Source organism: Trachymyrmex cornetzi, unplaced genomic scaffold, assembly GCF_001594075.2.
Source record: "Trachymyrmex cornetzi isolate Tcor2-1 unplaced genomic scaffold, Tcor1.1 scaffold579, whole genome shotgun sequence".
Taxonomy (NCBI): Eukaryota; Metazoa; Arthropoda; class Insecta; order Hymenoptera; family Formicidae; genus Trachymyrmex; species Trachymyrmex cornetzi.
Genome location: NW_017299892.1, coordinates 1,461,934 through 1,489,293, shown reverse-complemented (window position 1 = coordinate 1,489,293; position 27,360 = coordinate 1,461,934). Strand labels below are relative to the sequence as shown.

The window sequence follows — 27,360 nt, the reverse complement described above, 5'->3', positions numbered from 1 at the left end:
TTTTGTGACAATATTTCCTCGATTTACGATGTCACCATGACGGAATGAAAATATTTCTTAATAAAGTAGTAAATTTTGCCAACAAAAAAAAATATGTCAATTAAAAAAAAATTCTTTTTTTCTGTTCGAAGGGTTTAAGATTTTTTTCAACGAACACGAGCTTATAAATCAACGGTATAAAATTTGACTCTTGCTGGCAGAAGATCGCGGCAATTGCGGAATTAATTTCCGGCTTTATGAATATCATTAATTTGATTAGACCCGATGAAAATGCCGCAGCACGTGTTCCTTGCGTCGCGGTTAAATCGAGCAATCACTGACTCTGTCGGCGAGTTACGGTACGGTAATCACTCAAAGGATTACGAGACACGGCTGCGAGAGAAATGTGTCGAAAGGGTCGAACCCTTTCGCTGCTCAAGAAGATGTGTACGCTTTCCGAGGGCAGGAAATACATGCTCCGCTCGGCTTCCGCACGCATATGCGTGACAGACACGCAAGCGTGCGCGCGTGGCGCTATTCTTACCTCAATAGAAATTAAGGTAAGCACCGAGACCACCGAGAGATACACGCATGTACGTATGCTTTGTATCACGAAAACGTTCATGTTTTTTCTCAACTGTTGACCATTGAACGACGATATCTTTTAAGGACAAATATTATTGAACTTTTATCGAAAGAAAAAATGAAATCTTCCTTATATCTATTTTAGGAGAAACGCGCGCTAATCTGTTTTCCAGAAAGACTGTCCCAGCTATTATTTTTCTTTTTTCAAAATATTCCAAGAAAGTAAGAAATTTATTTTAAAAAATTTTATTAATTTTTTATACGTTGCGTGATAGCTCTACATTTCAAACCTCTGTAGTTCATACCTCGATAGATCTATACGGCAAAACGTTATTGATGACAAATCTACCGAACATACAGCGTGTGTACAAACGTAGTAGATTTTGCTTTCAAATATCAGGGAAAAGCTCATGCGAGGAGGGTCAAGACGCACGTGAATTCGTTTTTCTTTACCGTTGACGAACCGTCCTTCGGCGTCTCAGTTTTGCCGTCCTTGTCTAGCCCGAAATAACGTTTCGTACGAAGTATGGGCGTTCCTTCGCACTACTGCCAGATGCGTGGGTGGTGGCAGTGAAGAAGAGAAGGAGAACGTGAAGCGAGCGAGCGAGTGAACGAGGGAGCGAGCAATCATATGTTAGCACCGACGATGGAGCTCCCTCCTGGTCTGGCTTGTCAGTGCTTCATGAAGTGTTGTGCAGTACCCGTGCACGATCCCTGACCGAGCATGACCCTGACAGAGTCGAAACCTTCGAATCCCTAAGTGATAACTGAAAAGTCCCGAAAAAGACCACGAGATCTCTTCCAGCGATCTCCTCTTCGCGATATGGCTACGACAGAGGTGATAACAGTGCAGAAACGTGAAGAAGAAGAGAAAGCTGCTATCATAATGTTTCTATATTAATTGCCGCATTACCGAACAGACCGGCATGGAGATCTTGATAATCGGTCGTCGTCAGTGATCTCGTGAATCATAACTGACTATGTTAATTAAGTGTCAAACGAACGCGGATACGTTCTCATGCAATAAAAAACACTTTAAGCCTGCAACTACCGATCATCCCAGCAAATGAAATAATTTATGTATAATTTGTAATCAGGCTGTCTTACCCTGATCAATGAATAAGATGCTTAACTCTGCAATCTTCATAAAGAAAGATTTTTTTAATATATGACGAGACATTTTTTGTGTGGAGAATATTAAAGTCCTGAAAAAGTATAAAGATGCGTGAAATAATTACAGATTATAAAACACAGATAAGCTATGCCAAGAAGATATTATGGGTTATGTGCAATTCAGAAGAAAAACAAGAAGAAACAAATAGGAATTGGCAATCTCTTATGAAAGACACATTGTTTATTTGGTAGTGTCAAACTAACATGGCTTGAAGTACATTATAAAATATCTTCTCTTTTAAATACCGTTTCTCAAGAGTCATCTTTATTGTAGAACGAACAAAAATTGAATAATGAAAGGCTGTATTAACGATGAAACATTGAAGGTGAGTTTGTAAGCCGCGTGATAAATCGATTAGACTTATATTTGCATAATCGTACTCTCCAGCGTACTATGCAAAATTGACTTACGTCGAAGGAGTAAATCTGTCTCACGAAAATATATATATATATATTCTACTTTTATACCGGCTATTTTCACTTTACATTTCTACAATGAATATTTTCAGGATCTGTAGAGAACGGCTTTTATATAAACGGATATTCCATTAGTGATGTATAAAACAATCTATACATATAGTATATTTGGTAAATCGATAATACATATAGATATAGTGTATATTAAAATGTATCTCTTCTATCTTTTTACTATTTCTTTTTATTATTTCACATTTGACGACATGTTATGATTAACAAGCTATTTTAGATCAATTTGTTTATTAACTATGTCGATCGATATAGTTTACAAAACTAGAAATATCAAAGATTGTTTTAATGAAATAAAATTAAGAAAAAGAACGTCAACTTGAATTATTTTAAATAAAAACCGTCTTTCAAAGGTTCGAATTTAAAAGTATGGATATCTTAGATCCCAACAATAATTTTCTCCTTCCATCCATCTACGTACAATTTTCTTATATATTTTCCCTCGCTTTATTATCTTAGGAATTATCAGAAACAATCTTGGATAGCAAGTAAATTTGTCTTTTCTTTAAAAGGCAAAAAATTCAAGAAGTAACAATAACAACGGGATGAATTAGAAATAAAAGGTAGGCAAAGGGAGAGTCGAGTCGTTTTTCCAAGCCAGAGCCCCTCGATTGTGCTCGCGTTAAAAGCTGCATCCTTATAGTCTCGAACAACGTGCTACATTCTGGATATAGCGTGTGCCACACATGTGCGCATTTACAGGGGCACGTGCACATCGCCGGATACAGGCTTCTTTTTATCGGACCATGCGTCGCTGCAGGTGCAGATGCAAGGCGCGACGCAGCGCGGCGTGCACCGCGACGCTCGCAGGAACAGGCCTCTATTAATAGCAACGAATGTGCGTGATTTGTTCGGGAAAACGCGTTCAACTTTGGAAGCGGTACTGTTCGACTTTCTGCAAAATATGACAACCGTTCGGTATTTTTCGAGAATTTCGTGAGTCAAGTGAATGCGATACAAAACGCGGTATTTACAAAGATACGGAATATCTGCGATATTCGGGTGAAACGATCGATACGAGGAACAATAGAAATAAAAGACATTGTCGCGTGTTTAATAGATTTCTTATTTGCGAGGTACGTCATTACTCACACGTAGCAACCATTAATGTAATATATTGTTTCCGTTTAAAATTATCTCTTTCAGAATAAACAGGCTGTAAAGAATGCAATTATCTTCTGATGGCAATCTATGAGTGTAATAATTTTTATTAACTTTTTTATTATCGCTTTCCCGACATGTGTGTAGTAAGTAAATTTTTAATATAATTATAACAATTCGTATCTCGATTCTTTTATTCCATTATATTAATTAAAAAATTTACATTTTTACAATAATTAATTAATAATGATTCCTTACGTTATTTCACTATATTACAAATTAATGTCTGATTCGGTTAAAAACAAATATTATAAAATTTCCCTTTCTAAAAATGTTATAAATACGTAATAAAAAACTTATTGCCTTTATATCTTTAAAAAATTACATCTTAATAATCCACAGTATTGTATATATTAATATACTTATACTGATCATACATACATCGCATATTTAATTCCTTCAGACGCACAATTCGGCAAAAAATGTTCATATCAAAACATTCGACTTTTCATGGGTACAATCACCCTATTTCCCTCTCTTTCAATCTCTTGCTATCCTTTTCTCTCTCTCTCTCTCTCTCACCCTCCCCCCTCCCCCCTCTTTCTATTTATCTCTACCTCTACCAGGCACGCGTTCTGCCTCTCCTGGTCGTACGAAAATAGTAACCGTTGCGGCAACTATGAGAGCAGAAAATTGTCGCTGCATCGCATATTTACTGAATTAAATTCGAGGAAAGGCACAGATTCCTAGCTAATATCATTAATCACAATCACATGAATTGACAAATATAATTGTAATATATGTCTAATAAAACGCGGGGAAAAGTAGACTATAATTTCACATGAAAATAAGCTCCGTATGTACATACGTTAAAGATATCGAAATTATGAATTTTACGAAGTTCGTAAACTTTGAGAGAAGAAATAATTCAAGTGAAAAAATAAATTGTGGCATTTAATAGACACTAGGATTTTAATTATTACGACGTGCTTGCGCATGGGAAGAAATGTTTTCATAAAGGAAAGACTCCCTCGTAAAGCAACTTGATAGGTAGATGCTATTATGCGGATAATAACGGCGGATGCGAGATACGCGGAGGACAACGTGATAATGTCGCGTGTATATAAACGTGAATGAATCGTATTTGCACTCGACCCCCATTTCTTCGTTCTCTACCCCCTTCTGCAGACAAGTGTAAACGGGTCGTGTTCCCCGTGAGCGCAATGGCGCGCCTCTTACCATGCTAAATATAATATTCGCGTGTATTTTCAGCGATGAATGAAAGTGTCCGGCGGACACTTGCACTTTCCCGCGTGCGATTTTCTGAATTAGGAGAGAGATGATTCGCGATCGCGGTAACGAGCTCTTTCATCGAAACTTCAGCACGAGTTTTCGGTAGCAAGCGCCGCGGGATCGAACGCGCAGGGAACGTACGAATGGAAACTGTAGATCTGAAAAGCAGAAGGTTCCAAAAAATATTTTTCAGAAAAATCTGCGAAGAAGTTATACAGAATATCTCTTTTTAATTAAATAATTTTTAATTAAAACAATGAAAAATAGATATCTTCGTGAATCAGTTATAAATTATTTGTCAAATAATTTTGAAAATATCTTACATCTAAACTTTTTTCGCGTAAATTTTTCTTCTTGTCAGATACCAAAATATTTGTGTAATAATAATATAAAAATAAATGATGATATAAAATATTTTATATTGCAGATATCCTTGGCATTCAACTGAGCCCTTTTATTAAAAAAAGTCATCATGGCAATCGGTGAGTTTTATTCTTTCTTGGTACAATCGCAACGGAGATCGCAGAGATCGCATACAGATTTCGGAATTGTGTTCGGCACGCGGGACACGTCGTTCACGCACAATTGTGCATCCTTCACATTTCTCATTTTCACTCGCAGACAAACAGTAGCCTGCTCGTAACATTTGTTGGTCGAAATGGCAAATGTAATCCGTAATGTGATTTCGACACATTTTTACGAGATTTAAATATGTAAAACATAAACAATAATATAATTAAAATATTTCTTTGCTCTTCGTATACTAACGATAAAATTTTACAGAGTTATTAAAATTAAAAATAAACGTATATATTTTTAAACACTTTGCTTAAAATTTTGAGATTTACATCGTTTATGTGGACGAAAAAAAAGAATATGCTAATGGCGAGAGATAATAAATGCGAGTAACGAATAACATTTTATCCGGATAACGCCCACCAACCTCAGCGAAACGGTTTACACATCAAGGTGCATTTCCGGCGCAGCTACCGCGTATTTCTGCCGGTTTATCGAGTGGGGGAACAATGCAACGTCCGGTCCGATGTATCCCCCCACTATGTCCGAATGGTCGTTGCAAGACTCGTCCATGGTGTCCCATGGGCATAACACGAGTCCCACAGTCACAGGTGGACTCGCTATTAGCCTAGTCGTGGCTATAGCATTAACTCGGGCCGCAATAAGAGCAAATGTCACTTCAAATGACATTTTAATCTCGAATTAAACGAACGTTTCCTTTGCAAATCACATGTGCGATGCCGATATCGCAACAGTGGACTTATTAAAAAAATAAAAAATATAAAAAATACGACATTTAACGTATAAATCTTCATTTAGGTTCTAATTCGCGGTGTGAGTGAATCAAAGATCAGATTCTGTGATTCAATGAGACATTACAGAATGCTACATTAAGAGACTAATTAAATAATCACTTAAACTAATAATTATCCTTTGCTGTTGACGATTTAAACACGGTTAAAGTGATTGCGCACGTACGTGAAAGAGTTAATTAAAATATAACGATATTTATTATACAGAACACAATGGAATCCTTTGTGTTAATTATAAGCTAATAGTGGACATCTTATGATATATACCATCTCATGTTTTTTCCAACGCCGATTTGCCTTAGCATAGCATTCGCTGTAGCGACATGTACGAAGATCACATCACAACAATGATCTAATAATTCCTCGTAAACGGCCGAAGAAGAAAATATCCAGTGCGTGAGTTAAGTTCGTGACCTGGATCCGTTCGATACATATGTTTACAGATAATCCGTCGTACTTTTCACTATCTGGCGGGGCATCGTCGTCGAAAGCGACAACGACGGCATCCCCGACGTCGCCCAGGAGCTTTTCCGCCTTATTTCGTCGAAGAACCTGCAGGATGGGTGCGGCGACTTCATCCCAGAGTGGCGTCCTGATCTCAGAATTCACGTCTAACGTACGTCATGAGGGTCGCGGCAACGCAACAGGCACGTCAACACCGTCGACACCAACGGAGGAGCGCGTTCCGATGCTGTCGCAGAACGGCGCGATCTCTTCCGGATGCGGCAAAAGGAGGAGCTTCCGCAATCTCTTCCGGTCCGTGAGCGCGAATGCAGAACATGAACGTACGCAAAAGTTCCTCAAAGGCAACCCGAGACCGTCCGATGTTGCGCCACCGTCACCGTATTTGCCTCACAGGTAAAAATTTTTTTTTCTCATAAATATCGAGACACACAATCTAAATTAATTTAATTTAAATTAATTTTTTTAATTTAATTTAAAATTTAATTTTTAATTAATTTTTAATTTAATTATAAATTAATTTTAAATTAATTTAATTTTAAATTAATTTAATTTAATTTGTTCAGCTATTTGTGTTTTAATTTAGTTATACATATTTTGTTATTAGGAGTACGAATTTTGAATTGTCTTCTCGACGCAGGTCACATTCGCACTCCGAGAAGGATCGCCGTCATCCAGGCCGGACCAGAAGAGTCTTGAAATCTGCCAGCGAACTTCTGTCTAATGATATGATTTATTGCGGTGTAGCGAGTAATTCCAAAGATCAAAATGATGGCGATGATGATAACAGCAACGACGATGATGATACCGCAGAAGTTTTCTTCGGTGTGGATGATGCCAGGTTAATAAGACAATTATCACTTTATTTTTTTGAAGGAAGTCGTTTTTTAATTTTACGATTTAACTAATTTTATAATTAATTTATATCTTTGTAATTAAGCTCCAAGTTTTATTCATTACATCTTCGGTTCTATTACCAAATAATTTGCCGTTAAAAAATAATTTATAAAAACTGAAATATCGTGTATATCCTAAATATAGAATTGATGTTTAAAAAAGAAAAGTTATAAAATAATGGAAAATATTTTGTAGATATTACAATGTTTCCTCTACTCTTCCTACAACGGCCAGTCGAAGAAGGCACTCGATCGGCACTTTTCTCGGAAAAGAAACAGGGACATCCGGTAATATTGTGACTCCTGAACGACAAACGGGAGGATCCAGAAATCTATTGGAAGCAGATACAGCGGCAGCTCCAGTACCACTTGACGATATCGATGGTATACATTGCAACAAGGACAAACAACTGTCTTGCAACAGGACCAAGCGAAGAAGACACAAGAGCTCCAATAAGGGTGAGTACCAATCGAGTGTAGATTCAATTCTTCGTGAAGCTGTCGTTACCATTGAACCTCGCTATTCAACATATATTGATATTGTGTTTATAGATTGTCAGAATTATAATTACTAGAACAGAACAAAGTTTAATATAAATCCGAATCAATTTCAATTTCAGTCCAGGTTTCGTTTAAAAGTATTTCTTATAAAATCATTTCTTATAAAAAATTCGTGCTATCTTTAGACTTCGATGGAAATGTTATCGCTTTTTGACATTATCATGAAAAGTCAAATCTCTCTGTGGGATTCAATTCTATCTTTAGCAGTCTCCTACGCAATAATCAGATAAGTTTCTCTTCCTAGTAGTTTTCTTCAATCGAAGACGCCCTTTGATATTCAAATGGCACATAGAATCACTGAGAAAATCACCAAGTTGTGCGAGTCGCACGAATTCTTTCTCTATCATGAACATTGATTGCTATTTCTATGAAGCTAGCGCACTCGCTTGAAGAGTTCTCGCATTCCCACGTTCCATTTGTCGCACGCCCGCATAAAGGCGCGAATCACGCCTGCTGTGTTATAAAAGTCGGAGCACTGCGATACAATTTCGATCATTCCATGGATTGTTCTCCAATTTCTATTCATATGACACTTTTGGATCACTCTGGCTTTAATTACGGCGCTGTGAAGTGACAATTGTAGACAGTGCTGAATTCATTGAACAACTTTTATAAAAGAACTAAGTATCTCTACATGAAAAGAATAAAATTACTTTTATTACATTTAAGCACATCAAATCTTTTACTCAATGAAAAAATTAATATTACAGAAAATATTATTTCTATAAGTAGGTAACTTTTTAATATTTTAGACAAAATGAAAAATTTCTTATAAAAAAAGTTTTCCTATTATAAAAATTATTCACACAACCTAATATACTATAAATCTATTTATATTTATACTAACTTTCAAATTGTATTCAGAAAATCTAAAAAAAAAACGCGTGTTGTTGATGATTATGTTATTAATAATTTAATCATATATATTTTATTTAAGATATCGCAACGTTAGTTGTTATTACTTTATTAGTTAATTCAATTTGCTTTTAAAATTCAAAGTGAAGTTAACATAAATAGTCGATAAAGGATATCCGGCGATCTTGCGATCACGTAACGGATAAAATCTGGGACCGGTTCGCAGATGAACGCGCACATAAGTCAGATGAAGTCCGCCCCGGAAGTTTAAAATCTTTAGTATTCGGCGAACAACTTCGTTGTTTTCCAATGGTCGATCGTGCCGGTCGACACACACGCGATAATGAAACTTCAAAATTTACGTGTTACGTGAGCAAAGAATTTTCCAATGCACATAAAACTTTCTTCTAACAAACAAGTCGAGACCTTAACTTTGTAATAAATGACATTATATATTTTATAATAAATAAGCAATTATAAACACTTGAATAAATTTACCAACCAAGCTTTTAAACAGCAATAAAACAAAAAATTTCATTATTCACTTAAATCCCAATCAACTTAACTTTCTCAAAGTTTAATAGCAAAATATGATAGAATAAAAAATCTAAATATATTAAATACTAAATATTAATATATTAAAGAAAACTTAAGGAAAGTGGTGCGAGTTACATTATTTCATTGTAAATATATTAATTTTAACGAATCATGTTGTGCAATATAAGAAGTTTACAAAACTTTATAATAATTATTAAGGATTAATATTTCGATTGGGAGAGAAGAACATCGTATAAAGAATAAAAGCATGAGCTACTGAGCCGTCTCTTAATTAAGAAAGTCAAGCAGGCGAGGTTGTAGCACATGTGCATTTAACAGCGAAAATATGATCTCAACCAGCATCCGGCCGCGCTTTAATTACAACCGGAAATGAATTGTAAATATTCACGCAACAGTCAAAATTAACAATTCCATCTGCGATACCGGCAATAAAATATGTATAAATAAGTAAGACAAAGCTCTGTGATCAACAATTATCTTTATTCTTTACCTCGATTAATTGACTTTACAACTAAGCCACATCAGTACATCCGGTCGAGAATTTTTTTGTGTATCTACTTGTCATCAACATGCTACGAATTAAATATAATATTTGAACTATTCTTAAAAGATATAAAGGTAAAAAGTTCTAACTTTAATATAAAGAAACTTGTTTAGCGCAAGAGGAATAATTAAAATTCATCTCTGTAAAATTGTTTTCTACGGCCACTCTCAAAAGTTGTATCAGCAAGCGTTGTATACTTTCGAGAAATAACATTTTGCGCAAATATCCCACGAGAGCAATTCATCCATAAACGATTGAACGTTAATTTGTTCTTTCAATAAATCTGTCGTTTACGATGTGTCGTGGAAGGTGCGGAGGATAGATAACCGAATGTGTTTGTGAAGTTTAGATTCGTTTCGGAATGTGTTTTCACGTGTCTTTCGTACAAGCGTCGCACAGTGTGTCGTTGCCAACACGAAACGGAAATATCCGTCCATATGTTGACACGAGGTTGCAGACGGTTGTATTGGCGCACATCCTACGGCTTCGAAAGAATACGTTCCCCCATGCCATAAATTCTTCCCTCTCGTCTGGAGAAAAGACCATTCCAGAAGGAAAATCACATCTTGCCTCGCAGTTACAAACGAACATTGGCAAACGTTAATCAATATTATTTGTAAAAAAAAAACCTTTATGAATTACTTGATTGACTTCCTTTAGACAAAGCCCCGTACAAAATGACTTTATTTTTTGTTTTTGTCTTATTTTTTATATAGAATTATTTGTTGACTTGCCATCAATAACACGAACTACTTTATATTATATAAGAAAACGAGAGTCCAGCTAAGTTATGCAACGTGTTTTACTTCTATTTGCATAAATCTACGGAAATGAGTATGTTAAAAAGCTCAACTTGCAGCATGATATCAACAAACTGGGTACGTCGAGCGATAAACTGAGCTCACATAAATCTACTGAAAGACGGAGGTCAGTAACCGCGGGATTAAGCATTCTGTCTGCATGTTCGATTCTATCCTCATATTATTTACCGGTCGTACTTCCTGGTGTTACACCAGTACAGATCTAGCGCTTCCGGCGCTGACAGTTAGTTTCCGTAAGGCATCTCGATCTCCCCAACGTAATAATAAATCAAGAAACACCAGAAAGAATTAAGGGCAGTTAGTTTTAACTACTCTCAACTAGTCAAACTGTTCTTTATTTAATTTATTATATATTTGTCGAAAGGATATAATGAAGGATGAAAAATCTTTCACGTTAAAAAAGATCATATAGCACATTTTAATAAGCAATATCGCGGTCTTGAAAAGGATTTACCACAGTTTTGTTTATTTCAATTTTTAATAAATACGTAGAAATAATAAAGTATGCTTGTGCAATTAAGCGTTATTAATTGTTCTTTCTCTCGAACTACGAGTTCTAAAGTTGTGTTGAGGTTGCGTTTGAATTATAACAGAGTAATTAATTCATAGCCGAGTCCGTGCATATTGAACCGCGTTCCATTTGCATCCATGCGTGCTTCTACTTTGTTCGGATTTACTGCAGATTATCATGGAAGCACGTCACCGTAAAAGAAACGACAAAAACATCCGGAAGAAAGAAAGGGATATCCTTCTGCTTCGATATTTATCCGTGCTATAAATGTTTACGCTCTGAGATTTTATCCAGAAACCGGAGTAAAACGAAGCTTATGTAAACTAATAGAAAGCTCGCAACTGCTAGTTGCTTATATCTTTCAGTCCCGATATATGATAAACATTTTAAGATTTTTCAAATATTTATGTTATGATAAAAAAAAGATTAGTAGAATTAATCGTTAAAAAATTAAAATTTATATAAATGACTTTTTCAAATAGTTGTGTCAAAATATAAAAGTATATATGTCGTTTATTAACGATTTGTGTTATATAATAAATCATTTATTAAAATTATTTAATTTTACCATTAACAAGCAATAAATTTAGTGTAAATATTTTAAAATATTAAGTTCAAATAAATGAGATAGTTAATATCACGTCATAATCAAATTAGATTATGACATCAAGTGATAGGCCAATATGAAACCATTTTTATAATTTTTTGGAAACATCAAAATTATTAAAATAATGTCTAAAATTGAAAAGGTTCAAAAACTATTAGTGTAACTTGTTTTAATTTGGAAGATGAAAATTTTTCTCACGAAAATACGTATTGATTTTGCTTGATTCGAATCGTCAATTTAGATTCGTGCTCGAAAAGGGATTCGAGAGCCGCGATCGGAGTTGGAACGACCATCAAGTACATAAACGAGCTTTGATTGGTCAATACGCGATGTCCGGTATAAGTACGATTTATACAGCGAACCAAAAGTCGCGTGTCCGCTTCTATTCGATAATTCTCTCTCGCTTATCGATCCCGTGGATCGTCCACAAATAGACTGAACTGCATTTATCATTGAACTAGATATATGTACTGCCAAATGAATTTTCTCTCAAACTCCATTGTACATATTTTATAAATTTTTACTTTTTTTTACTGAAATAATTGAAATAAAAATCAGATTATACAGATATCATTATTATATGATAGATCCATTATTGATGTCCTGCACAAAAAAGAAATAGTACGATTTTACATCTTTGCAAGATAAAAAGATATATAGTCTAGTTTATAATTAAAAAAAAAACGACTTCCTTAATCGTTTCTAACTTAACCAATTCTCATCTAATCTAATCAATTTTTTATTTTCAAAAAATATTTCTTCTAGAATACCGCATAAAATAAAAATTCATGAAAAATTTCTACCCGTAATATTTCGCATGTAACAGGATCTATAAATCTGAGTTACTTCGTAAGTAACGTTGTTTACAAGATGCTTATAATAATGCAATAACAGTAAATAGCTTCACAATCTTCTCATATATTCATAATCCTTTAAAAATAAGTAAAAATTGAAGAAACCTGAAAAAATCCTTCCATCTTATTAAATATATGGAAGATTGAAGAAGATACATCGTCATCGTACTTTGTTGTAAGATTCTAAACATTTCTCTGTCGGCTTTCGTAGTATTCGATGATAACATTATATTATATTTCTTTTTTATTATTTAATTCTTTTAATTTTAAACAGTAATAATTAAAATCTAATTTTATAATAAATTTTTTTTATATTTTTCTATTTTATATTTCAGTAAATACGACATTTAAATACAGTAAAGTAAATTAAAAATGTTTCATTTCAACTTTTCGAGACTAACCATCTGAGACAATTTTCTGTTATGTTATCGAAAATATGGCAGAGACTGAGAGGCAATATGGATGGAACATATTTATCTTGTGTAGCTTAAAATGAAATACGCGTTCCGTTAGATAGCGAGACACTATTTGCTTTAAGAAAAAATATCATAGCATGTCGTGGCATGACAGTTATATCTACGAATCACACTCTTATGAGAGACTTTTCGCATTCAAGTAAAAAAAGAAAGAAACTTTAAAATTACTTTCAAATAAATTTCTTCCTTAAAGATACTCTTTCTCCACACGAATCTTTCAGCGTAAATTTTTCTTTAATAGAAATATCGAAAGATATGGATAATTTATAAATTACAAGAAATTACTTTATAAAAAAAAAACATTTTTCAAATTCTTCAAGGGTGCAATATTTATGTCTTATAACAATAGCATTAAAATAATTTTCTTTCTTTACAAGGGTAAATTTGAAGAGATTATTTATAGAGAAACAAAAAATGTCTGAATCATTCTGGCGCCGGATATATCTAGCTTATAGGATATTTGAGATAGAATTTCTAAGAAGTTCTAATGAGCTTACTGAGATTTAATCTTTCAATAGACTCGGTATGGTCCAAAACAATGATGCAGCAGAATCAGAGAATAGCTTATTATCCCTGACCACAAATTGAAATTGTATTCTTGTCGCGTTTCGACTTTCTCTATTAATATACAATATTTATTAATCTGATGCGTGTAAGTGTCTTTCGTAAAAACTAAGATTTTTATTTAATTTTCATTACTTTTAACTTAGAAATTATCCGTCTCTCCATATTTTTAATAAAGAAAAATTTACTTCAGTACAAACCCATAAATAAAAGATAGCTCGACGAATTTGGAATGTCCTATATAAATCACAAATTGTATTCTAACAAAAAAATGTTATCGGTCATTATTCTCCGTAGTGGCTAATGATTCTCTTGTCAGCCAAGATTTCCGAGAAAGCGGAGAACCTATAAACGCCGCCGACTTATCATCTTCTGTCCCTCCAAGAAATTTATAAACAGCACATATGTACCGAATGCAACCGTTATGTGCGTTGGCGTATACATATAAGCGATTTCTTACCCGTTTTGCATTCCCGCAATATCCGTCATGTTTCCCGCGACAGAAATATCCTCAACATTCGCTCTTTCACATTGTTATTTCTAGGGTCGGTGGGATAAATGCACTCATAACTAGTCAGTTAAATATTATTAGATAACTCGATCTTTTGGTTCAATAGAAGCATCATTTTCTGCCCTTTTGACTTGCACGGATCGCGTAATGTATTATCGTAGCTATTATAGCTAACACTAATTAATCCGAATTTTTTTTCTTTATAACATCAATATTACAAAACGTTCTATAGATAACCACAAAAGATTGTAGCTAAAGAAAATTTTAATTTCCTAGTTTCGTCAGATTTAGAATGAGATTGTCCGTCCTAGTCTTAACGTATCAATGGACCGTGTCCAACGTGATATGCAAGTGCGATAGAGATAGTTGCCTCGAGTAAGATACGGGGAACTGCTCTCGTGAACCTCGAGAGACAGTCAAGACGGTTATTATTCCCTCGTCCAAAGGGTCGAGTGACTCAGTCTCCTCTTCTAATCTGATTAATTGAAGCAGCCTAATTTCTGTATCAAATGTGCGGTTAAATATGCGGTTAAATATGCGACATGTACTAGAAATAAACGAATTAATATGAAATATTATGATTTTAGATATAATTTTTTTTTTCAAGCACTATATTAAAAAATATATATGTATAGAATATTTTAAAAATAATTTCTATACGTAATTTATAGTTAAAAATCAATATGTATTTGCAAGAGAGAGACAGCCTAGCTCAGTTGCAAAGAAAGAATGAAAGTAATAGATTAATGATAGCTGAAAAAATGATATACAAAATAAAATTCTTCTTTTTCAGATAAAAATACTCGTTTAATTTTATTATTAAAAAATCATCAATATATATATATACATATAATAAAAGATGATTAATTATTGACTAGAATGATAGCGATTTGGAATTAAAGGGTAGTGAAAATAAAAGATTTGATAAATGACCGGCACTTTCTTTAAAAGCCGCGTTATGCCAGTGGAATTTCGATTCATCACTGAATGGACCCCCTGTTTTACATCTCCACTTTTAGAAAACTATGAGATCCAGGATAAACGGACAATAAAAATGTTGAAAGTCTTTCGCAGACGAACTTTACACATAAAAAAAATTCTTCTTATTTCAGTTAATCATTATTTTAAATTTAATAATTATTAATAAAAGATTTTTATTTTAAACTATTGAAAATAATTTTGTTAAGTAATATAAATTTTTATATAATTAAATTTTAAAAATGGACAAACACACAGAACATAAGAGATGTCAAAAATATGATTTACGTTTAGCCGCGGGACACGCTTTGGTATATTCTGCGCGATAATTCTAAAAATTATGTTCTTATAATTATAAAAAGCTTTTGGTTGATTTCATCGGTATGATAATAATCAATGAATCGCCACGTGGATCCAGAAAATCTCTTGCTACGAGCGATGTTGTCTTAGCGACGCGCCTGCGCCAGGCATGAACGTCGCGACGCGATGGTCGGGTATTCTCGAGAAATATTCGAATGTCAGCTCAGTTCCATCGCGCCTTACGCTACAGATCGGTTTTACCCTTGACAACTCCCGTGTACTCTTTTATCTTTAATTTTTCAACTAAATATCGGCATAAAATTGATGAATTTAATCTCGCGAATGCAAAGAAATAATATCTCTCTCTCTCTTTCGTGTTTCTATTAAAAAATATTTTTTATATTTTTATATTAAAAAGTGTTATTTATATAAAATTTTTTTAAAATTCTTACGCTTAATTTACGTTTTTAACATGTTTCCACAAATCAATCATTGAGTAGTCATTAACTTCAACTGTAGATAATAAATAATACTTCTTTTTGATGATTCGAGATGACTGGATGGAGTCGATGAGTGCATAGATTTTAGTAGTGAAGTGAAAATGAAAATAAAAGCGGAAGATTATTACGCCAAACGGAGCGCCGAATATTTCGGTAATTATCTTCCGATATTATCTCATTTTTTCAGTCGTGATAATAATTTTAAGTGCTTAATTTAAGAGAAAAAAATAACAAATCAATAAATTAATAAATAATTAATTTTGAGACTAAAATAATTATAAATATAAACAGTAAGGAGCATTCTCAGCCACAACGCTAGATGTCATTTGCTAAAGTCATATATTTGAAATTTTAATTATAAAACGTATTTACCGTTAAACTAACGAATGGTATTTGTATCAATCTCTCATTTGGACTTTCGAGATTTTATCAAATATTACTTATTTTGTAACAACTTATATTATATAATGTACTAAAGATGGTCAAATATTGACCGAAACATCTACGTTTTACAGTTATAATTTCAAATATATAACTTTAGCAAATTACATCTAGCGTTGTAGCTGAATGCTCCTTACTGTTTATATTTATATTTTCAAGCCACTTTTCTGACTTTAGTCTAAAATGACTAATTTAAGAGAAAGAATATAACAAATAAATTTCTAATAAAAAGTTAATTCGGAAATTACTGTTGCAAATAAATAAAAATAAAATTAATAAAATATTATTATATGTACAAATTTTAAAAAACATTTCAAAATATATTGCATAATTATATAATAATATTTATCATAATAAAAATAGAGAATGTTGTTTCTTCGACGCACACGTGTTTGCATCTTTCACAAATTCTTTATGAAGACAACAGCTATCGCATCCCGATGCATCCGATGCAGGATACGTGATATGTTAATGAAATGCAAACCTAACTGCGTGTGAGTCGAATACAGATGAGACTGAAGTAGCATCAGATTTACGCAGACTATTTGTCAATTCTTTGTTCAAAAATTGTATTCTTGTATTTTAGTCTTAAAATTAATTATTTATTAACTTATTTCCCTCCTAACATAAAATTTTGTAAATTAAATAAAAAATTAAGTTTTTATTGGAGTTAAAATTTTCAAAATCCATAAATTTGGTACCGACTTTTTACTCAAAAAACATTAATATAAGTTATACGATCAGTAATAATAAATATACATATCAATTTTTATATCTGTAATTTTTATTTTAAGTTTTTTTTATTAAAAGGCTTTTTACTTGTAGAATTTTCGTATTTAATATAAATAAAATAGAATTAAGAATATCCTTACAAAAAATATTCTTAGAACCTTTTTACAAAAAATAGGTTATTTATAAAATTGTGATAAAAAATTTTATTTCAAAACAATTCAAAATATTTTCTGATTATGATATAAAGAATCTAGATCAATAAATTATATTTTGAATAAACCTAAACAATGCAAACGGATTATATTAGCGAAGATAATAAAGATTTAATTCAGTCTATCGCTACATATTTGGCCTATGGTTGTATAATACCGTCATTGTTTGATATAATCAGCGTAGAAACGGACGATTCGAATGGAGAACTCAGAACTTAACATGCACCATACATACAGAAAAAATTATGGGCATCGCCTAACTCGTCTTGCCGAAGCTGAGCGTGAAAACAATGTGCGCGGGGTGGGGCCTCGAAATAAACGGTACGATTTCCTCTCGAGTGACTTTGAACAGTCGTACTTCGACATCCGCGGGGTCGTCTTCGTTAGAAGTTATCTTTGATTAGAAGAGGCAAAGATTTTTTCAAAAAAAAAAAAACAGGAAATGTTATCAAAGTGCGCGAGAATTGCACAACTGCCGGTGATACTCAACCGTCATCACGAGTAGAAGATTGAAATTTAGAATCAGTTAAAACGGAGGGTGTGACAAGAAACGGGGTAGTGAATTTTTCAACGACTTGTCTTCTGAATCGAGAGCGTTCACAAGAAACGATGGTCGATATCTGCGCTAGTCCTCGACTGCAAAGACGAAACCGGCCAAAGTTTTTAGATCTTTCCGCAATAACACGTAAGTCGAAGTGAGAGAACGTGAACTCTCGAAAAATTCGAATTAAAATGTAAATGCATTGCATACTTCAAGCTGCAAAAGAGCGAATCATTGCGTCTTGGTGTAATCTGACGTGCGCCTCTTCGAGTACGTTGATCTTTTTGCAGCAATTATCATCATTCAGGAGCGACCCGCGACCCACGTGCGTTACAAATCGACTGTATCTCCCGCGATATTATCATTATGGTTACCAAGCATTACTGACAGTAAAAGTTAAAATAAAATCCACAAAACACGAAATTATAATAATACAAAAAATAATTATAAAAATACAAAATGATAGTAACGTAATAATTGGGTATATGTATTTAATATAAAATGTTTCGATAATATATAAAAACAAACTTGAAGAATAAGTTTAAGATGGTCTTAAAATTATTTCTTGCTATGATCAAGAAAAATACTAAAAAGTTTTTTATTTAAAAAAAAACATACAAATAATAAATAAAATTATAATAAATATAGTTTCTGGTAAATATAAGTAAATAAGACAAAAAGAACGCACGTTACGTGCAAAGAATGTTAAAGAAAGTAACATTAATGCCGTCAATTAAGTAATTAAAATTCTATGTAGGGACTATGTGATATACATGAAATTTATTTTGAGTCTAAAATTCACAGTTCGTTAGTAGAATAAAAACTATGGAACTTTTTTTCTCCATCACTGTTATGAGATATTATATATTTATATACTATATAAATATATACTATAACTGTTATTAATTATTTTATAAAATATTCTATAAAAATGTGCGGGAGAAATAAAAAAACTATATTTTTAATAATACTTTTTTTTTATCCAGAAACAATTTTTTTAAATCCTTCCTTAAAATTTCTTAAAATATTTTTCCAAATGTACATGTCAGAATATTTTTTTAAACATAAATATTGTAATTAAATAAAAAAAATGACATATAAATATTAATATAAATGATTATCTGCTTCTACTACTAACATTCAATTGGAGCGAGATTGTCACGCGTATTCTGTATCCGAGTTATGTATCAACAATATCACGTTAAATTCATTCAATTGATTCAAGTTACCAGCTGCACGGTGTGCTAATTCCGCGTTAGAATTTTATGAAACCATTTCGTCATTTTGTAGTCATTATTTTCACGTGTAGCACGAAGTAGTCGCGTTATTCATGGTATTATTTCACCCACATTGTATTACAACTATATTGCGTGTTCTGTAATGTGCGTCACAGAAAATTAAATGCATTCCCGTGCGTCACGACAAAGCTGAATCAAGGTTGCTCGTGACACATATACAACATTTTGAAAATTAAAGAACTGTCAAATAGAGCAGCAAATTAACATATAAAGAAAAATTCAGATAAATTATTAATTGATCTGTTGCAAATAAATGTTAAATAAACTTAGACAAATAAATTGCATAATTAAACCTCAATATTATTTTAATACTATCGTTTACCGATAAAACTATCCAATCATTTCTACTTCCAGAAAAATATTTTACTATCTGTGTTTTTTTTATCTAAAGTTATTTGTGAATTTTTTTGTATGTCCCCATATGAGAAGCAATCTTACAGATACTTGAGCCAATTAATTTGATGTTTCAATTGCTTGTTTCAGGGTCGCATTCAGCTACAGTCTTATCAAGAGACGGACTCGCAGAGGACGACGTTGTCTTCGTCTCTAGCAAGGAAAGCGAGGCTTCTAATCTATGGGTTAACTACCTCACCGCATGTTTCGAGCAAATCAGCCGTCAACAAGGACGGCCGCCGTTCAAGTAAGTATAAAGCGAAATGTTGTTTTTTCGTGCCACAATTTTGAATAAAATTTCAACCAAAAACATTTCTCAGAGTGCATCACATCGCGATTGAGGAACCGATAGCACCGAAAACAGAACAGAAGATCCGATCTTCTCGCCTTCAGATCGTCGTCGTGTGCCCGGTATTGCTGGAACGTGTCCGGACCAACCCGGAGCACGCCGTCCATCTGACCAACCATCTGGTCCCCGAAAAAGTACTAGCGATGATGTTGGGTGTTTATGACAGTCACATCAACGACACTTATAGATCCAGCCTAGTTTCCTGTGATCAATGGAGAAAGTTTTTCGTGAAGGACCAGGACGAGACATTCGTCGGGGAATTGTTGGGTGCAGCGGTTGCCATTCTAGGCACTATGCCACCGCCAGCCCTAAGAAGCGACAAAACTGCATTTTCCGTGCATCCAAAGAAGGTTAAACTGGTAAGTTTAATTTGCCATATGTCTATAGAAGAGAATTCTAAAATGTTTTAGGATTGCAGGAGATACATACAAGAAGAACATAGTAAATTGCAAAAAATTCATCATTATAATTAAAGGACATTCAGTCCTGAGATATATTGACTTTATAAAAAAAAATAGCTAAAAGACTTGTTAAAAAATGATAATGCTCGAATAATAGGGAAAATATCAACTTTACGTACGCGTGAATATTTTTATCATTTGCTCATAGAACATATGATGATCAAATAAAACTTTACATAAAAAACGCTGAAACATTATAAAATAGAAGAATATGTGCACTGTGTTCGCAGGGACAGAATAGGATAATCGTTTTATTAAACGATCCGTTGAGTCCCAGGGATAATGTCTCTGTGGTTGTTGATCGTTGCGGTGACGCGATTGACATTAGCAACGTGAAAAGAAGAAATCCTTACGCGCTACAATTTTCAATACCCGAAAGATGTCTTGAAGTCTCTATGTTGGTTGGCGTGAGAATAACCAAGAATGGATGTTCGCTCGGCGTTAGACAAGTCAAATGTGAAAGTAGACTTAGGGAATTAGATCAGATTCTCAGGGCGCACGACAATCCCCTTGAATTTATGTGCCAGGTAATTTGATTCGAAGATTTCTACAAAAATTAGTTTAATTTAATACTGAATTTTAACGATAATCTATAGATTCAGTTATTTTATAAGAGAAATAACAAATAATTCGCTTTTAGTCCCATCACTTTATCATTATTGTTGTAAATAAACGATCAACAAAATTTTCAAATATTTAATTCACTATTGCCTCTTTTCTATCTATTATAGACTTTCGGCTTCAGTTCTACTGACCGGGAAAAGTTTGACAATTGGATGGTCCATGCATTTCAAAAAAATATGCCTCCTTATTTCAATCTTTTATCCACCCCGAATGGTATAGTGCCCACCCATAAAAGTTGTACGAGTAAGTAGTCTCTTATGTAATTGAATAAAAGTCATATATTTGGTAGACACTTTTATTTCACTGAAAACATACATTGTTTTAATTTTTTATTATTTTATGATAATGGAAAAAATAAAAATATAAAATAATATACGAACTTTTTGAGACAACAATCTTTAAGCGATCACGATTCGAAAAAAAGAGAGATTTTCGGGTTCGTTTTAGGTCCAGAAGAGAATCCGACATTGCTACATTTCGCCGCACGTTTTGGTCTGGAAAAACTAGCGTGGCAATTATTGGAATGTCCTGGTGGCGATCTGGCATGCGACTTGAAAAACGTTTCCGAGCTGACACCGGCTGATCTTGCTGAGCAAGCTGGACACGCGAGACTGGCTCATCAACTACGGGGCTACATGGTACAAAAACCTCACCTTTAGACCGACATCGCAAATAATTAAACACAATCGGTACTACCGCGATACTTTATTCTTTTCTCAAAGCATCCGCTTTATAAATTTCCAAAAATAAGATGCACACTTCGAAAAAGAAAATACAAATTTTATTTAATTAATACGTATATTAAAATAAAAGTTACTTCTCATTTATTTCTATTTATTTAATCTCGAAAGATTCAAGCATTTTATAATATTATGATAATAAGATTTTGAATTTTTGAATCTCTATTTGGAGATTAAATGAAAAAAAATATAAGAAGTAAATTTTATTTTGATATATTAAATAGAAATTACCTTTTCTTTTTTGAAGTCTATCTTACTGTTCTGGGAACTTCTTTTGTTTATTTCAAAGCAGAAATATCTCGAAGAAAAAATTCGCGCGAATTTGCATGTCACTTAATTTAATAATCTTCGAACCATAAATGGTTGATGAGGTAAATTAATTAGTTAATTCTACATTGCATGTTTTAATCGTAACTTTGGATTCCCCTGGGCAACACTTCAGCAAATGAACGAGTTCACCAACATGTACAGCTACCTCAAAGTTATAAGCGAAACGAATCGATCAGCAGGTATTAAGAAACATATCGCTACAACAATATTACGAAAACACAATAATTCTGCTACTCCTTAAAAATTTCGAACTTTTCTTCAGCTAGGATATTTAAAATTCGTATTTATATATGGTTTTATGTATAATAGGTACACAAGTTATTTGACGCAAACAAAAATATAATTTTACATTGAAGAAGAAATTGAAATCCATGAAATACAATTTTTGTATACAAAGATTCATTTTTAAAACTGTAAATTGAAAAATTAATAAGACCTGTTTGCTTCAAATCCGTATAACTTTCAGTAATATTATAATATACGTGTATAAATGCCTTATAAAAATTAAAAAAGAATCAATATCTTTTTATGTGACTTCTATACTTTTTATGTGACTTCTTGCACAAAATATCTCTTATATAAAAAATACTGATTCGCCCTATATTTAAAGATATTCAGTAAAAATTTAAAAAGAAGTCGGTCTCGATAGTCTTGAGAGGAACTTGAGAGTAATACAAATGTGTATTTAGAAACGAATTCAACCACTGATGTCTCCTCGACGACGGTCACAAACGAAATCAATAACGAAAAAGAAGATTATTGTCGACCAAGGCCTTTAAGTGAGGCTTATTCAGTACCACCGATTGCAAGACCGATAACAATTCTACTCCCGAATCTGCAAACAGCGAGTACCTCTAGTACGATCACAAACCCCTTAGCCGCAAATTATTCGGTTGTACCGACGCCCACGCTAGTAATTAATAACCAGCTACCGTCCACACCCACATCCACAACCTCAGTCACATCAAACGAATTGAATACGCCTTTCCAGGACTACATGAAAATGCATGCTGCTGGTAAATATCCTGAACTGTTGTATACACAATTCACTGCAGATAATTATTATATAATAATTATATATATACACACACACATATATATATATATAATTTATAGATGGCTCTTTTACTACGAATTCTCTTCATCATAACATAATTGGCAAGTATTTAAATATTATATTTAAATGCTAATATATATTTTATTTATCGGTTACATTCTTAAATGTATAATTAATAAAAATGCAATAATTTGAAAAATTAAAACAATTATTTTATTTCAATTTTTATCTAATTACTCTCAAAAGTAAATATACGAAATTATAATTAAAGGTCCAAAAACAATTACAACGAATCATCCGCCGTCCCGAATAGACATACCTATTCGCCAGGAATGTTCTCAGGAAAATTCCTCGGGAACACGAGAAGATAATTGCGGTCAGAAAATATGTCAAAATCTTTCCTATGGCAGAACATCTTCCAACAGCAGTACCAAATCCAGAGAACCATCAGGCCCCCAAGATGAGCTTCTAGAGATCATAAATGATTTCAAGAATAACGTCTTTACGATATCTGAAGTGGAGAGGCTCGTCGAAAATTGGCAAAAGAGAAACGATGTTCAGCAAAGTTTTAAGGACAAACAAAGACAGCTTATAGCAATGCGAGAGGAATACGACAAAATACAAAAACGAATGAAAGAAGAGATGAAGACCCCGACGCCCTTCGACAAGATACGAAAGTTCTTCTCCAAAGGAAAGAAAGGTCACTTTTAAAATACCCCTAGAATTTATACTGATTTCCGAGACAGAATAACTGAAAAATTTTCCGTCTAATTTTTATTATAGAAACAAAAGAGTCTGCTGGAGTCGCTACCGATTCTTCTACGAACAAATCCGAAAGTATTAACGGCGGATTAGCTGATCGCCGGCCTGTCAGCAGTTTAAGTCTTCGTAGCGTCTCCAGTAAGTAAATATAACGTAATAAATTACATTGTCTAATTATTCAATAGATTATATTAAGTAATAATTCAGAATGTCCTTAAAAAAATTTTTGTAAAATAAGTTCAAAAGTTCTAAGAGAGTCTTACAAAATATTTAGAAAATGATTCAGAATTGAATACTTAAAAATCTTTTAAATGTCTTTTACAACTTATAATATTATTGTATAAATAATTGGACACTTTGTGCTTTGTATAATTCTACAAAATTTCTTAGGTTCATCATCATCTGGTAGAATGAGTACTGTCAGCGGTTGCAGCGGTGCAAGCTTGGGCGACAGTGGGACTCATTCCGATTCCGAAGACAGAAGAGTACGTGAAATATTACAAATCAGACATAAACAATTTAGCTAAATAATTATCAATCAAAAAATAATAATCACTAAGTTGCTAGAATTTTAATTTTTGGTTCAAAATCTTAATTTTCTCCGCACTTAAAAATCGTGTTAATTATTAAAAATAATATTCTCTCGCTCTCACACACACACACACACCCAAATCGGGTATTAATTTTATATTTGAACAAAATATAATCTTTAGAAGATATTACGTATTGAAAAGAATATAAAATAACAATAAGTTTATGTTTTTATTTTATTAATTTAGACCTACAATATATTATTTTTAGCTCCAGAATGCCAGGGATGAGAAAACTAGCATGACATCCTACGAAATACCACCTGCGCCTAAACCTTTCACGGGCAGGTACTCACCAGCATCTGGATATTCCCCATCACCGAGTCTTTCTATCGCGTGTGATCTTGATCTCCGACAAACACAGTCACCATCCAGAGTCAACGATAATGAGTATTACATTGCGTTTCCACCGTCGGGATTACCTGTTCATGGTAAAAAAATTAATAAAATCTATTATAATATTTTCATTCCTATTTATTTCAAGCATCATTTCTAATTATTCTGAGCAGTACAGCAATTGAAAAAGAATATCCAAAAACTTGGACATTATTCAGATATCTCAACAGTATCTTTTAAACATCCTTTAGTTATTAAAGATGCACCTAGTCATTTAAATAACTACATTTACAGAAATAATTAAGATCTCAAAAATAAATAATTTTTAATTCAATTTTCACAGCGTTTAAAACGGACGGTTCTTCGAGAGAACCGAGTACACCAAGTTCACTATGTGAACATCCAGTAAATAATAATCACGACTTCGTCCAGAACGTTACCGTTTCATCGGATAAACATCAGGAAGAAATCGAAGCAACGAAACTTGCTAGCAACAATAGCTACACAAACATCGATCCGGCGGCATTGATTTTTACTCCAATCGTACCGACAGGAATGTGCATCCCAGACTACACTAGCAACGAATTGACGTCCAACGATTCTGTTCACGTGGATCGGGAAGCCGTGGAAGAACACGTTAATGATGCTATCGAGGCATGTTCCAACACGAAAGTGAAACCACCATTCGCTCAATCTGCCGTTGACGAGGTCGATTCTGTGCTTCGAGGTCAAGAGACCACAGAGACAATACGCGATGAGGAACACGTACCGATGGATTCGGCGAACATTTCGAAAAACATGAATGAGGTCACCGAGACTAAAATGCCAGAATATATGAACCTTGCTGTTAATATGAGTCACGATGCTGCCAAGGTTCTCGGCGCCATACCAAAGAAGTTGCCTGCACCACCCGTGCCACCGCGAGGTACAACCTTTCATACCGTATAATTTCACGCGACTTTTATAATTGCGAAGGCAAAACTAATCGATCAAGTCAATAAAAATATATAAAAATATAAAAATGTGAGATTATATAAAGACATTCTTCTGTTTTTGTTGTTATTTCCAAATTTTTCTTATTTCATTCTTTCAACAAAAGAAATCGCAAATTTCAAATAAAATTTGTAATAAAATTTAATAAATAATTATGCATTAACACATTTATTATGAATAAATGAAATTAATTAAGCACTTTTTCTAAACTGATATTTGTATTCAATCTAAGATTAGCATATTTAGATAAGCTTTAAATCTCTTGAAATATGTAAAGTAAATCACTGAACCGTTGCAAATTTCAATGCAGTTCTATAGGAATTATTTCTTGTAAGTCAAACGTCAAGAAAAAAGATTACGGGAATTTTTGATGAGTCGTAAATGAAAAAGATATCAGTGACTCATACGAATGTAACTGCGAGAGAAAAGTCCTTATTTAGTGACTTTATCCTCAAAGCATTTGGAAAACTACAGAGTTATTTATATCACACATTGACGTATAGACTAATCAAATTTGTTAGAATATGAATTCTATCAATTTTCTTAGTGCTTTAATATACAATGCATAATTTTGTGATTTTGAAAAATAACGAATAAAAAAATTATACATTTCAATTACGATGTATACATGTAATAATCTCGATGAAAAATATTATAATTAAAATAGAGAATATATATCAAAAATAAGTATAATTACATATGTACTCAAGTTTTTTTCATAATTATAGAGTATTTTATATCAAATCCGTTTTCAATGAATTTTTACAACCTATTGTAATTGCAACTGAAATATAAAAATCAGAAACTGAAACGTACGTATATAAATATTTGTTGATAAGTTTTCATGAACATTATATATCTTTTATGCTCAAAAAAACACAACAATATATATATAATATTTTATTATTACTGGTCATGATTTTTTAGGCATAAAAGACATGATGTATAATGTTCATAAAAATTTATCAACAAATATTTATGTACGTACGTTTCAATTTCTGATTTTTATTTCTCAGTTGCAATTACAATAGGTAGTAAAATTCATCAAAAACGGATTTGATATAAAATAATCTACAATTATAAAAAAAACTTGAGTATTTATTTAACCAACAAAATTTATAAGTGTCTTATAATGCTTGTTATAATATGCGGCATAATATATGTATGTATCTACACAGAAAGAACATTTAAATCTAAAAATTTAACTAAATACAGATCCGAAAATAATTTTATTGGGTTATCAAAATAATTATATAGAACACTTAAGAATTGATGATGCTGCAAAAAAGTTCAACATTCTGAGCAATCAGTTTGAACATCCTATATAATTTTGATGGTTAAATTATTTAGAAGCGTTGGTTTGTATAAGCTAAATTTTTAAATACTTCAGCGCAAAATTGTTCTTTTCGTGTATAAAAGTATAATCATGTTAAGAGCGAGACAATGGTTATCGCCATTACCGTTGATCAATCTTATTTTTATTATATATACAACGAGAATTTAGATTCTTAAAAACATATCCACCCGTCCGATATTGATCATGCAAGCTAGTAATGTT

At 32.8% G+C, this 27,360-nt stretch overlaps 1 protein-coding gene across 1 annotated transcript; it reads left to right on the top strand.

Moving 5' to 3' along the window:
* Positions 1-1,254: 1,254 nt before the first annotated feature.
* stumps (DBB domain-containing protein stumps) lies at positions 1,255-25,797 on the top strand. The gene is made up of 18 exons (XM_018515514.1): positions 1,255-2,063; positions 5,045-5,099; positions 6,389-6,803; positions 7,048-7,248; positions 7,500-7,762; positions 19,651-19,807; positions 19,881-20,268; positions 20,601-20,897; positions 21,102-21,237; positions 21,442-21,632; positions 22,177-22,243; positions 22,754-23,080; positions 23,181-23,222; positions 23,393-23,821; positions 23,905-24,021; positions 24,274-24,368; positions 24,685-24,904; positions 25,153-25,797. The coding sequence occupies exons 2-18, from the start codon at positions 5,090-5,092 to the stop codon at positions 25,755-25,757; spliced, it is 3,960 nt and encodes a 1,319-aa protein (XP_018371016.1). The 5' UTR covers positions 1,255-2,063; positions 5,045-5,089; the 3' UTR covers positions 25,758-25,797.
* The last annotated feature ends 1,563 nt before the right edge of the window (positions 25,798-27,360 follow it).